General features: G+C 32.2%; 5 protein-coding genes across 5 annotated transcripts; 3 read left to right on the plus strand and 2 right to left on the minus strand.

The window, feature by feature from the left end:
- Positions 1-98: 98 nt before the first annotated feature.
- LOAG_08241 (hypothetical protein) lies at positions 99-2,018 on the plus strand (the record flags this gene model as incomplete). Its single annotated transcript, XM_003143773.1, has 5 exons — positions 99-335; positions 833-910; positions 1,022-1,133; positions 1,642-1,755; positions 1,936-2,018. The coding sequence occupies 5 exons, from the start codon at positions 99-101 to the stop codon at positions 2,016-2,018; spliced, it is 624 nt and encodes a 207-aa protein (XP_003143821.1).
- Positions 2,019-2,781: 763 nt separating this feature from the next.
- Positions 2,782-4,291, plus strand: LOAG_08242 (myosin). The gene is made up of 5 exons (XM_003143774.2): positions 2,782-2,992; positions 3,077-3,185; positions 3,552-3,664; positions 3,757-3,831; positions 4,083-4,291. Exons 1-5 carry the CDS (start codon positions 2,930-2,932, stop codon positions 4,164-4,166), a joined length of 444 nt encoding a protein of 147 aa, XP_003143822.1. The 5' UTR covers positions 2,782-2,929; the 3' UTR covers positions 4,167-4,291.
- Positions 4,292-4,984: 693 nt separating this feature from the next.
- Positions 4,985-6,231, plus strand: LOAG_08243 (transcription initiation factor IID). The gene is made up of 4 exons (XM_003143775.2): positions 4,985-5,163; positions 5,332-5,432; positions 5,651-5,802; positions 5,952-6,231. The coding sequence occupies exons 1-4, from the start codon at positions 5,054-5,056 to the stop codon at positions 6,105-6,107; spliced, it is 519 nt and encodes a 172-aa protein (XP_003143823.1). The 5' UTR covers positions 4,985-5,053; the 3' UTR covers positions 6,108-6,231.
- LOAG_08244 (hypothetical protein) lies at positions 6,208-8,948 on the minus strand. The gene is made up of 6 exons (XM_020447652.1): positions 8,873-8,948; positions 8,428-8,620; positions 8,111-8,188; positions 7,643-7,723; positions 7,132-7,283; positions 6,208-6,354 (listed from the first exon to the last, which is right to left on the minus strand). Exons 1-6 carry the CDS (start codon positions 8,884-8,886, stop codon positions 6,351-6,353), a joined length of 522 nt encoding a protein of 173 aa, XP_020302141.1. The 5' UTR covers positions 8,887-8,948; the 3' UTR covers positions 6,208-6,350.
- A 234-nt stretch (positions 8,949-9,182) lies between these two features.
- On the minus strand, positions 9,183-11,877 carry LOAG_08245 (proteasome subunit alpha type-2). The gene is made up of 6 exons (XM_003143777.2): positions 11,827-11,877; positions 11,491-11,567; positions 10,981-11,104; positions 10,362-10,484; positions 9,941-10,034; positions 9,183-9,834 (listed from the first exon to the last, which is right to left on the minus strand). Exons 1-6 carry the CDS (start codon positions 11,868-11,870, stop codon positions 9,589-9,591), a joined length of 708 nt encoding a protein of 235 aa, XP_003143825.1. The 5' UTR covers positions 11,871-11,877; the 3' UTR covers positions 9,183-9,588.
- Positions 11,878-13,024: the final 1,147 nt, after the last annotated feature.

Here is a 13,024-nt window from a genome sequence, read left to right on the forward strand (position 1 = left end):
ATTATTGTTTTTTTTTTTTTTTTAAGTTCAGTTTGATGATGTCCGTATATATATATATATATATAGAAATTCAGGCCGAATTTTTCTCAACATACATAATGGGTGGTGTATCAGAAGAATTCAACGAAATTTATATGGAGGTGGAGAAAGATTACTTGTTCAAAAGTATGAATGTGAAGGATCGATCGACAAAAATACGTTTGGTCAAGCCTGGCAATGTACCGCATTTGAAAGTGGAACAGAGATCATGCGGAATGACTCATGAGTTACCTGTAGTATTGATTCCAACCAAATATTGGAAAACTTACGATATGCCGGCTTTAAATAATATTTCGGTAGTTTATTAGTTGCTACTTCACAAATGTGTTGCATTTTTAGCAATTCATAACAGTTAACATTTAGGTAATTTGAAATTAATTGTTTTGACGATTCGCATGATTACTTTTCGGAAAACTCATGTATGGTTGTGTTCGGCATGTAGTTGTAACCAAGTGATACGGTACGTTAAATAATGGAATATCGGGAAGCGGTCATTTTCAGTGACTTTTTTTTCTGTAAATGAGATACACTTTTTGTTTACTATATCAAACGATGCATTATCGTGCGAGATTATTACCATTTAGCACAATATTTTTAGTTTGACAAAATATCTTGTCAGATTTTATTCTTAATATATTCTCCTATATCAGAGACTCTTTTTTTTGTACCCTCAGCAACTGGCGGCATAATGATTAGAATGCTTTAAAAAAGTTCCACCGAGTAAAAGAAATTACAACTTTTTTTGGATTTCGAAGCTCTGATTTCTCCAGTCTTTGACTATGAAAAATTTCAGGTTGCTCTCTATCTCCCACCACTATCAACAATACGTAGTTTGGTAACTTCGTTCAAGAATATGGGAGTAAAATATTTGGTGAGTTTTTATTCTTTATGAAAATGAGGTAAATTTTATGAGCATGGTTTGAAATGGCGCTCTAAAATTGAGGATGAAACCACATGGAGACAGGAATTTCATTCTTTTCAGGAGATTAAAGGAAGTCGAAAAGGTGAACTTCAGTTTTGTGGTGACTTAGATATGGCAAATATTGTCGTACATTTTTCGAATCTTTCCGTTGTTTCATTAGAGAATGGTCATGGTACTGTTTATCACTTTCTCATTCTGTTATAATCAAAACATGCTCGATTAGTATCCAATTGTGTTTTTGCTCCAGGTTATTATTTAGTAGTAGTACTACCTGAACGATGTATAATTTCAGAAAACATTTTGGCTAAATATAAGAGAAGATTTTATGATGGTGATATATTTAAAATAAAAGCGCTTTATGATATAGAAATTAGGGAAAAATTCATTATCAATATAACTTTTTGCACATTTTGGATGAGAATTGATGACAGCCTTAGGTCATCAACCAATACAATCCAGTCGTTTAATTTGTTTGATATCAATATATGGCTTGAACACTTGTATATTCTGAACCATAATTTTTTTTAAAAAACTTTCATATTATCAATTAGATATAACTGTAAATTTAAAAGTTTCATATTGTCTACTGAATTAGGCATAACTGTAACTTTTATGCATAGGAAGGGTTTTTGATACCTTTTGCGATAAGTAAAATGAAACAATATATTTATGTGTTCCAGTAAGTGATACAGATGATCCAGGTGTGTTACGAACAGTACGTGTCGATATCAGGGCAGTTTATCACTTGCTTCGCAGTTTCCCCTCCCTTTTCACAATGTCGCGAACATTGCTCAGTAAGTTCCATATCTTTGATGATACTGTTGTATGGATAAGTTCGATAACACATTCAAAACCAATATACCAGTATAATTTATTGGTGTTTAGTTGAAGGATGATTCATATGAATATTAAATTTAGCTAAGGTTTGTAGTGTTCAAATTTCATTATAAAATCGACTTTCTCAATTGCTTCAGGGATTGTACCAGAGAAGATGGTGGTATTTTCAGTGGAGCAAAATGAAGCTTCATTGCTTTATTTCGTGAGCGGAATGGCATAAATCAATTATATATGAACCATATAAAGCCTTACTAAGGAAATACCATTGATCTCCTTTCTTTTTTTTGTTGCAATTTAAATATTGGCTTTTTTAGTAAGAATCTACGATCTCACCTGTCAAGCCATTCACTTTAACCATTCCGTTCTTAATTTAATTTTTTGTAATCTATTTCGTTCAGGCATCTTCGTTCGTATGAATGGTTAGCAATCATTTAGAATAGGCTTGAGTTTTTTCGTTTTTTGCTTATTTTTTATTTCACTTTTGCTCTTCTTCGCAGTTAAATGATGTGAAATAAATTTTTGCGCAAAAACAAGTTGTTAAATTGAAAACTTATACTTTTAATTCGTATAAATTGCGATATATTAGAAGATATCTGCGTTTCTGTAAAAGAGATGGGAAGAGTAAAATTAGGTCAAGGTTGATCTATTATGATTTTACGCACTGGTCGCTGATTGTGAAATATGTTCAAATCCAAGATCAAGACGAATCACCATACCTACAGGATGATGAATCATGGCGTGAATAACATTAAGTTTAACATTGTAGGATCAACAGAACTATTGCATTGTTTACGTCATGATATTTTGAAACTTATTATAACTTTCGATAAGATGTTTTACATTATTACATATCAAATTATTTTTTCCAGATGGTCAAGTTGTGAATGATTTTTGTTTTATGATTTCAATAATACACACATGTAATGGGAATTAAACATTGTTGGGAAACTTTCATTTTTTGATATATTTTAAGAAAAAGAGAAGTAGGATTTTGTCCTAATCTTTTTTCCTAATTTCTTGAAATTAATGTTTTTGCTATTGCGTTTCGTAGTTATTCTATCTGAAGCTGTTTTCCTGAATATATTATAAAATTTTAGCGTTAACTGAGGTGATAAATTCCCTACAAAAAAAATGACATCTGCCGATGAACAATTATCAGAATGTCGTGAAGTATTTTGCTACTTCGATTCAAAAGTATGTAACTTGGAAAATTTTAATGAATTCTTGTGATCTAATATAAAAATATTGCTCACATTGTAATTAGGTTCATATGTTTAGGGAGATGAACGAATAGGAGTAGCACAAGTTGGTGATGTTCTTCGTGCACTTGGACAAAATCCAACTGAAGCTGAGATTCAAAAATGTTGCTCACACTGGACTGATCCTGGTATAATTTGTGCGAATTTGTTTATCTAACTGTTACAAGTATCATTTTAATTTCAAAAAAAGGAACGGAATATTTGCTGTATATGTTATTGAAGGTTTTTGCATACAAAAGAGAAAGTAATTGAACATTGTTTACAATATGTACAAAAATGTGGTGAAAAATTGCAGAGAGTCTACCTCTTTTGATATGAACTATTCCTTATCATAGATTTGTTAGTAGGAGTACTGTCGTGATTTTTTTTTGTAAATTTGAAATGGAGTTTAAGAAAATTTTTGAGTTGCCGAATGAACTCTATATTTTACGTGGGATTCGTGAATTTTATCAATAATCTTCTTAATTAAACCAATTAATGGATTTTTTTTTCAGAAACCCGTATTACATTCGAAGACTTTGTCCCGATTTATCAGTCAGTGAATAAATGTCGCGAAAACCATACCTTAGAAGAATTCGTAGAAGGATTATCTCATTTTGATAAAGAAGTAATTGGTTACATTTTCTATCACTGCAGAAGTTGCAAGAAAGCTTTTTTTTTAATCGTCATTTTTTAACTGTATAGAATTTATCCTTATAGGGAAATGGTTTAATCAATATTGCCGAGTTACGACATCTGTTAACTACGCTTGGCGAGCGTTTGTCAGATGAAGAAGTAAGCCAAGAATTCATATTTTCCACGGTTAAAAAATTTTTTTCGTAATTTGCGGGAAAAAAAAATCGTTGCCGAAATTTGTCAAATTGGTTATTGGAAATTTATGAAGGGCAATTATTAAGAAAGCTTTCCGACAAACTCTAAAAAAAGTTCAAAAACGACACGACTTTAACATTTCTAACTGCAAGATTATATATTTGTGAGTTTAGAACAGTAACAGTTCCGTGAGTGTCTATGTACCTTTTTTTTAGGTTGATCAACTTCTGGCTGGCCATGACGATTCGCATGGCAATGTAAACATTTCGGATTTTGTGCGAGCTATAATGCATGCTTGAAAAGCAATAATATTATGGAAAGACTTTCATTTGCCTTTTATATATACCATTTGTAATAGTTGTTACAAGAGATAATTGTCGTGGTTGTATTTGTAATTTATTTATATTCATGGAATATCACTGCATAAAGATTTTTATAGAGATAACTTTTGCTAATTTCAAGAAGAAATTGTTTTTTGAGATTCGATTACTTCCCCTTTTTTTTTAGAGGAAGAAAAGATACGCGTTTTGATATGTGTTTCTTGCTAATTTTTCAGCTTCAAATCTAGTTTGATATATAGTATATATAAAATAAACTATTGTATTATTCTAATAATGGTACTGAAAGATAATAATAATAATGAGAATAATTGGTGTAGTAACAGTGATAGTGATAATTATTAATAGTAATGATAATAAGGGATCTGTCAACGATGTAATATTGCGTCAAAGCTAAGAATGATTAGACCAAAAAAAAAGATTAATTTTAACGATGGAGCCAAGTTTGTGAGGGACTTGTGTGATTCACAGAATTTTTCTATTAGATTATTTTAAATACTAATTCATTTCCTTTTGAATAGACGTCATTTGTTCATTGAGCGGATATCATGTGCGATTTTCCAGTGGTTAATTGCAAGTGGATTACCACTTAAAATAAATATTGTTTCCTCTCGCAGATGACGTAATACTCTTTACGGAAAATAGTTTTATCGTTTTAGTTCTTTCGATGTTATACTCGGGAACTGAAATTGCTGCTAATGAGAATTACTGAAGCGAAATAATTGCTTCGTTCTGTTGCTTCATTTCAGAACAATTTTTATTTAAAAATTAACGTTTGGATTTTCAGCTTTGTCGAAATATAGCTGCTGATTCTAATGTTAAAAGGATAGCGATAGAGATTTGTCGAAATGGGTGCCATACCGCATGATGCACAGGTTATGGAGGCTATTCTCAAGGAAATGGGAATTACCGATTATGAACCACGTGTAATTTCGCAGATGCTCGAATTTGCCTATAGGTTATGTTGCTTTGGAAATATAAATTTTAGCGTAAGATGTAGTTTGAGATATATTTGTTGGTACATTAATGCATTAAGTGGATTGGATTGTCGGAGTAGCTGGTATAAGTTCTTTGTGATACTACGAAATACAATTATTGGATAATGGCAATGATAATCTTTTTTCAGATACACAGCAGAAATTCTGGAAGATGCTCGATCAATCAGTGAGCATGCAGGAAAAAAGCAGATTGATGAAACTGATGTACAGTTTGCCATTGATAACACAGGTCTGCTTTTGATCCTCTTTCTTCACTGCTAATCATTTTGGTAACCAACACTCAGTCATATTTGTCATCACCTTTAGCCTCACTTGTTTAACCAATGAATTATTACTCTGGAATGTCTTTATTGTTATTTTTAATTCATAGGAAATTTTACTTGTTTATACTTACACATCTACTTTTGCCTTATCCAGTGACATTACATTTCATTTTTTCTTTGGCAGGTTTTTGGAAAAGTGAACGACCCAGTAGGCAGCTGTTGGTAGAATTTGCAGAACAGAAGAATGCTGTGCCACTTCCTGCAATTCGACAAAATTACGGATTACGACTCCCAAATGACCGGTTTTGTTTGACACAGCCAAACATGGGATGGAAGGTAACAGTTTTTTCCATTAATTCTTTTGACTACCACAAAATTTCAAATTCATTGCTACTGTATTAGAACTTTCTAATTAACTTTCGAAGATTTGCAGGATCTTCCCGTATATTTAATTTTTGTTTCGATATTCGATTAATATATTCTAGAGTAACGAACAGTTACGTGAAATCAACGAACAGATGACCCGGAAGGAAGAACCAACAGTACGACCAACAGAAACGATCCGACAAACCCGACCGGAAGCGATTACTAATCTGTTAAAACGGAAAGCACCTGATGATGAAGATTTCGATGTACCATAAACCGAACTCTTAATTAACAATGTAAATTTAAATTTGAAATAAATGTAGCAGTAATGTTATTATTAGTAGTGAAAACGTTACCGTTTACAACATTGTTGAAATGCCGGCATAAAATTGGAAACCTTTCTTTGTATGGATAACTTTAACAGGAAGCTGGGATATTGATTCTTTATCTGGTTTCTAGTTTGAGACTGGTTAATCCCGATATATTCCCGTGTGATATGTTTCAATCCACGAATCGCATCAACTTAAATGTTTGGAGCCGCTTATTAAAATATAGAAAAAAAACACACACATACACAAACACAAGCTAACTTAGCGTAAACCACACTATGCACTGTCATATTTATTCTACGGTGATGGGATGCTTTTTTTTTTCACCTTGATCATATATCGTTATGCGCGATATCCGACAGCATGCATATTAAAAATGTTAAGACCGAACAAGTTATTTCTTTGCATCTGTCGTATTTACTCGGAAACAAAAAATATTTTTCCTCACAATATAAGTGCAATACGAATGACAAGGCCATTTATAATAAATTTGGTTTCGACAAAGTAAGATTTTCAGGTTATTTTCATTTTCCTCCCTTGGGAAGGTAAATTATTTCCAGTTGTGAAGAATAAGTAATGTAAATATAAAAGTTTGAAAACAAAGAAGTAGGAGGTGAATGACAGTATCAATTCTAGACTAATACCACTAGATTGTTTCTTGACTGTTTTCAATAGATTCGTTAATCTCATTTTCCGAAAACATCATTATCTTATATAGAATGAAAAATTCCACGTATTTTGCTTCTATTATAAAAAATCTATTTGAGAATAATTTTCAGGGGGTCACATATCTTCGATCTTTTTATGTTTGAGTAAAACGTAGATTACATCCCGATCACTAGGTGATGATATAGTTTACAGCATTTAGAATTACAAGTCCTATCTTTTTGATAACAAGTGTAACTCAATTGTAAACAGCAATACATCATATAAAACTATACAGCTCTGACACATTCTAAATGAATTTCACCATTTTTTAAACTCCATTCCATCGGGAGGCCGGATTTCTGTGCGTTTTTTACTTATTTCTTTCCAATTTGTACTTAGCACTGTTCCACCACTTTCTGTATATGATTTCACCATTGCCTTCCTCGTGTCATCATCTGCATCTTTATATAATTTCTGAAAAGGTAGAATTTCTGAAAACTAAAAGCGAATATAAAAATTTGAAGAAAAATGTGGAAGCATTGGGTGGCGTGGACAAAGCAAGCTAAAGATAAATTTCCTGGTAAGGCTATTACTATTATTAAGGGTAATTGAAGAGCACCTTGAATTAATCACATAACTGAAGAAGCCAGCAGAATATTGATAAGGAACTCACAATTAGGCTTAAGCATTTGTAAGGAAGAACTTCACAGTTATGTTCGATGCTACCGAAAATTCAATGGTTGAGAGCTGTCGTATGAAGATGGGATTTATATTGTCTTCTACAATGTTTCAAAAAAAGTAAATCTGCTACAACCAATATATAGTAACCTTACCTGAAAAAGCACATTGACATCCCCTTTTTCTTCATCATCTTCTGCTTCTTTAGCAAACTTGTCCCAACTAATCAATGTTGGCTGTAAAGTGTTGGACAGTTGTACACATCTTTAGAAGGGAAGGTCAGTTTGAAAAATTCTTAACTTTTATCTGAACAGTTTAAAAGCGACCGAATGTGCTGAACGAAGAAACATGTTGTTGAATAAGTAAACACATATTAAAGCAAAAGTTTTACATCTTAGGACCAACAACGTTCAGCTCACTAGGTAATCCTTCCGATATTAATTACTGAAGTGTAAGTGCAGTGAATCAATGATCTTTTAGACCACCTACCGGCGCAGTGTATATAATTCTAACCGAGGTCACATTTGTTTCCTTTCTCTCAGTGCTATCAGCAACAACAAAAGGTATCAAAATTGTTAAAGTAAGATCCTTTAATTCAAATAACAGAATCTCTAAAAAAATACCTTATTTTTGTTTTCTTCACTCTTCTCCTCCAATGTTTCCCACTGATCTGATGTTAATTTTGCCATTTTCAATTCAATCTGAAAATATGAATGTTAAAATAAAATTAAAATGATAAGGGAGATAAAATTGAAATGCTCAACTCCACAAATTTTGTATCTCTTAAATCATTTCAAATACTTGATTTCGGAAAATTCTAGCAAAAATTCAAATATCACCCAAAATATACACACCAATACCACTACCACAACTGCTGCCTTCAATAATATCTCTTATTGTACGATACAGAAAAAAATAATGAAATGATAACAAATAGTACTTTGGATGGTAAACATTTTAGTTCTAATGATGTAGGATTAATCGGATGGGATAAGCGTATGTTCAGTAACGTTTCACCCGCTGCTACCACTGTTAAGCAACCATCTATGTAATGCGCTTTACACTGTTCCAGTGTTAAGCCACGTTTCAATATCGTCACAAAAACATGCGTTTCTGTTTGATAAAAATCATATCTGAAAAAGGATATGATGATAAAAATCATTATCTGAAAAACTTTTTTTTCCTATCGTTACAAATAGCCAAATATTTCAAGATATGATGTACAAGACTGCTTTCAAATTAACAACTATCCAGCCAGTATCAAATCCTTACATTCCAGCCGATGATGCTTAAATTAGTTATGGTCATAATTTCTCCATGAAATTTCTGAAATAATAAAATTTCAAAATCGTAGTACTTGTAGAAAAACAAAATCAAAAACTTACTTCGTTTTTGACATACTCCGTTCCACACAATATCAACTAGCCTCTGCAATAAAGTAGCGATAATTCTGTTCCTAAATGGGAGAGATCAGTAGTATAATAAAACGAAGAAATTGAATTGAGATGATAGACCAAGTCGATAGTGCTATGACCAGCAATTATGCTACACTATGGGAGCTACTTTTTTCAAATAAGATAAATTTGATCTCTATCAACAATACAGAAATGCTGTGATATAGAATATATACCCTAACAGGTTTTCTAGAAACATTTACCATGGATTTTCCAGAAACGAAAGGAACATTAAAAATAACATTCTCTAGATTTTTTATTTGCGGCTTTGACAAGTACAAAACCAGAAGACTTATGTTTTGAAAACATTGTTTTTCCCGATTATATCCATATCAATCGATGCATCAAAAATTCGAAACGCACAGATACCGGAGATGACGGAAGATTAATGGACAATAACATTTTTCCTAATTTTGAAAAGTTTACCATCCCTATGTTTTCATGCAAGGCTACATAGTAAGCAGCGTACAGAAGGCAATGAAAGGAAAAGTAGAGGACAAGATTCCGAAGGATATCTTAAGACTTTGGAAAAGTACTGTTCGAACATTAATAATTCCAAATACAAATTAACATATAAATAATGCCAAAAAACAACGAATTGAGTACAATAATGCCAGCTACAATAAAAAAAAAAGAAAATGCAGTAATCAGAGTGCACCAAGATGATCCTTCACTTGTTGCTTTGACAAACGCATGAACCCATTTTTATTGCACACCGCTATTTCCACGTTATCTTCCGTCATGCCAACATCAAAACTTTCACGCAATGTAAGTAATGCCGTATGAATACCGTCATCCAGTTCTAACGCATCACTAAACCGTTTCTCCAAAAATGTTTTTGCATTGACATCATTCTTCCCCAAAGCTGTTGCTTTCCAAGCAAAATATGCTCCCTAAACGAAAGTCATATATCAACTTTTAATTTCAAATTGCTCAATTAAAAAATATTTTCAAATAATCCCTTAAGTGACTTAAGGTCAAGGAAAGTGAAAACACTACCGAAGGATCGCACTGGAACAGAAGCGGTCGACCGGGACTTGGCTCATGGTCCCAACCAGCAACAAGCATTGATACGCCGAATGGCCGAACACCGCTGCAAAAATCGTGATTTAAGACAAGCATAAAGAAAAATCAATGAAAGGTAAATAACGCAAATAAAGATTTGAACCAGAATGATTTTTCAATGATCCCGAATAAACATTTAATTGTAGCTTCATGAATTGGCCATCTTTTGATTATTGTTATCCGGAATACATCACTTATTCTCTTTTTAAATTTGGACCCTTTATTCATTCAAGCCTTCAGGGATGCATTTCATAAGTTTTGATATAATAATTTAATCCAGGAATGATAATGTATATCGCATGGTTTAGGAAAGCACTAATCAAAAAAGACAACAACTAGAAGAAAAATCATGCACCCTGACTGAGTATATTCTTGCATTACCGCGGCTAACTTTGTTACAAGTTGTGTCGTAGGTATTTCCTCACCATACATCAATTCATATTCCATTGCTAATTTCCGTGCCTTTTTAACCAGTATTCTACAAGAAAATACGATATTTAATTGCCAAATTCAACAAATAGATGAAAGTTTATATGTGCCGAAGATTAAAGAGCAATAGTACGAACTAGCATATTAAAAATATGTCAGAAACCATAACAATCATCATAGATCTGTGATAGCTATAGAGTTTTATGTTTAGTTAACTGATGGAAGCAGCCTATTTATATACAATAAACAAACATGCACTAATCAGGAACCATGAGTGTTTCCCACTCCTTATTCTAATTAGCTAACTTATGGAAGGAGGGAGAAAAGTTAGGAGACCTCAAGAAAATAGTGGATATTTCTGGAGAAAAAACAGATGAAAGTACTCACTGATTAATATTATTTATGTGGATTAGAGATTCAATTTTATGCCTATTATGATGTACAAAAGGATCAGGCAAACTCAATATCAAAGTTAAGGTGACGACAGCATGTCTAATAGTAAATTCTGCTTAAGTTATTTCGAATTATTTTCAGAATGGATTTACCTGTAATCAGGCCCCATGCCGCTATAAACACAACCGATATGTTGGCTAATTTTTTCTACTTTTGGTTGGTCTTCATATAGCACCGATATCTTATTCTCGGTAGCTAATACCACGCCATCTGATGCTGGAATTTATGTTCACTTTAAAAATATAAGAGATATCTTTTACCTGAACAATCAATTGTATAAATGAGCAAACAAATAAAATGATAAAATTACATATTATACTACGTAAGTTATTAAGTAAAAGAACATTAAACAAGCATAAGAGGTGATAAATAAAATGAATCCAATTAGTGTGCTGGATAAGGTATAAAGCAAATAAACAAGGAATTTGCACCAGATTAATATGTTCGACAAATAATTAAGTATATAAATAAGTATGACATGCTAGTAGTTCGTTAGGTGTTCAAAAAAAAAAAAGGAAAAGAAATTCATGGTGGATGAATTTACAGTATTGTTTTATGGTACCAGTTGATTATTTATTCCAAAAAGACAAATAATAACAAACCTCGCAATCCCACAGATGGTTGTCCATTTTTTACTGCATTTAAAGCATATTCGATTTGCATTAGCTTGCCCGAAGGACTAAAATTTGAGAAATTTAGCTATAAATGATAAGTGAATGCATTCTTATAATGAAAGAACTGAATTTTCAAATGAAAATAAGAATGGGGGTACTCGTTTAAAATGTGACGTGAGACCATCAAGATATTTATACCCTAACTAGACACCGACGAAACTTTTCAATTTGGAACAGTCAACATTAAAAAGGAAGCTGATCATTTCAGAGTGACAGAATAAGTTTTTATTATCATTTAAAACAAAAATGAAATATGACAATTACCTGAAAGTTGTAAGCGAAAAGCCATAATGATCACTTTCACCCATCCTTAAATATAATTATCAAATATTGACTAATTTAGTAGGAACATAATTTTCCAAATAAAAAAATTAAATTTTAAACAGAAAATTCCACAAAAAGTTCCATCCCTGATTTCTTCATGTACTGAAATATCTATTAATTAAATTGTTTCGACTCAAATAAATTGTCAAGAGCAAAAATTTGAAAGTCTTTCGAGCAAGACTCCCGAAAGAAACTCTTAGGATTTGTCTATGTTGCGCCAAACATTTGGTTGATTAGATTTTATTGGACATTTCAAAACATGAAAATTTTGCGGGTAAGAGCTAATGAGTTTCATTACGCGCAGTTCTATCTTTGGGAATATTCAAAATCTTATGGGTAGAATTTCTAGATAATGAGAAATGTGAATGCTTTTAGGGATATTTTCACGATAAAGCAAGACTCCAAAGGTCTGAAATTTTGAAACGGTTTCTCGGACAGGTGCAAGTGGTGCTTTTCCGAGTAAGCCTATAAAGTTTCAGGTGACAGTCTGGAAGATAGCAAAGATATGCTTGCAAGCTTCTTCTGACATTCCCACATAATTACGAAAAAATAATAGGAAAACAACCGCTCAGGGATATCCCCAAATACTTCATTGCATTAGTCATTGCATGCAACGCCAATGCCACACCGTTCCATCAATATAACTCATCAACACTTTTACAAATTCATTTTTGCACAAGAAACAGTATGTCTTTAGATGAGTCTCTATAGAACGATACGGATTAAGAATGTAGCATAAGGATGTTTTAGCAATAAGGAAATAGCTCAATTATTTGGATAGTTGGAGATTTTATTATAACTGAAGATAGTGTACTATTAGAGATTGCAAAATGTACGAAATAGTAACACACCATACGATGCGAAAGAATTGGGAATGAAAAAGAGTACTTCTTGTTAGAGAGTTTGCAGAGAATGATGAAGAAAAATTCAATATTAATAAAAAATATTTTAATTTTAAAAAATAAATGTGCAAAAAAAAGAAATCTTACAAGAAACGTCATTTCCTATTTTCTTCCTGTTTTCTTATTCTTTCACAAATTTCATTAATTCATTTCCTTCATTTAATTCCTGCTTCTTTTAAGCGCCCATTGATCTATCAATTATGCCTGAAAATGGCGTAAAGTTCTATCTAATCTTT

The sequence above is a fragment of the Loa loa genome, assembly GCF_000183805.2.
Source record: "Loa loa unplaced genomic scaffold supercont3.194, whole genome shotgun sequence".
Classification (NCBI taxonomy): Eukaryota; Metazoa; Nematoda; class Chromadorea; order Rhabditida; family Onchocercidae; genus Loa; species Loa loa.

Excerpts from the sequence above, each read along its gene's own strand:
- LOAG_08243 (XM_003143775.2), top strand. The coding sequence starts at position 5,054 with ATGGGTGCCATACCGCATGATGCACAGGTTATGGAGGCTATTCTCAAG. Across the intron at positions 5,164-5,331 it reads ATGCTCGAATTTGCCTATAG|ATACACAGCAGAAATTCTGG; the intron begins GTTATGTTGCTT and ends ATCTTTTTTCAG. Across the intron at positions 5,803-5,951 it reads AGCCAAACATGGGATGGAAG|AGTAACGAACAGTTACGTGA; the intron begins GTAACAGTTTTT and ends AATATATTCTAG.
- LOAG_08242 (XM_003143774.2), top strand. The coding sequence starts at position 2,930 with ATGACATCTGCCGATGAACAATTATCAGAATGTCGTGAAGTATTTTGC. Across the intron at positions 3,665-3,756 it reads TATCTCATTTTGATAAAGAA|GGAAATGGTTTAATCAATAT; the intron begins GTAATTGGTTAC and ends TTATCCTTATAG. Across the intron at positions 3,832-4,082 it reads AGCGTTTGTCAGATGAAGAA|GTTGATCAACTTCTGGCTGG; the intron begins GTAAGCCAAGAA and ends CCTTTTTTTTAG.
- LOAG_08245 (XM_003143777.2), bottom strand. The coding sequence starts at position 11,870 with ATGGGTGAAAGTGATCATTATGGCTTTTCGCTTACAACTTTCAG. Across the intron at positions 11,105-11,490 it reads ACCATCTGTGGGATTGCGAG|CATCAGATGGCGTGGTATTA; the intron begins GTTTGTTATTAT and ends CATAAATTCCAG. Across the intron at positions 10,485-10,980 it reads GGCATGGGGCCTGATTACAG|AATACTGGTTAAAAAGGCAC; the intron begins GTAAATCCATTC and ends ATTTTCTTGTAG.
- LOAG_08244 (XM_020447652.1), bottom strand. Across the intron at positions 7,724-8,110 it reads GTGAAGAAAACAAAAATAAG|CCAACATTGATTAGTTGGGA; the intron begins GTATTTTTTTAG and ends AACACTTTACAG. Across the intron at positions 7,284-7,642 it reads ATGTCAATGTGCTTTTTCAG|AAATTATATAAAGATGCAGA; the intron begins GTAAGGTTACTA and ends CTACCTTTTCAG.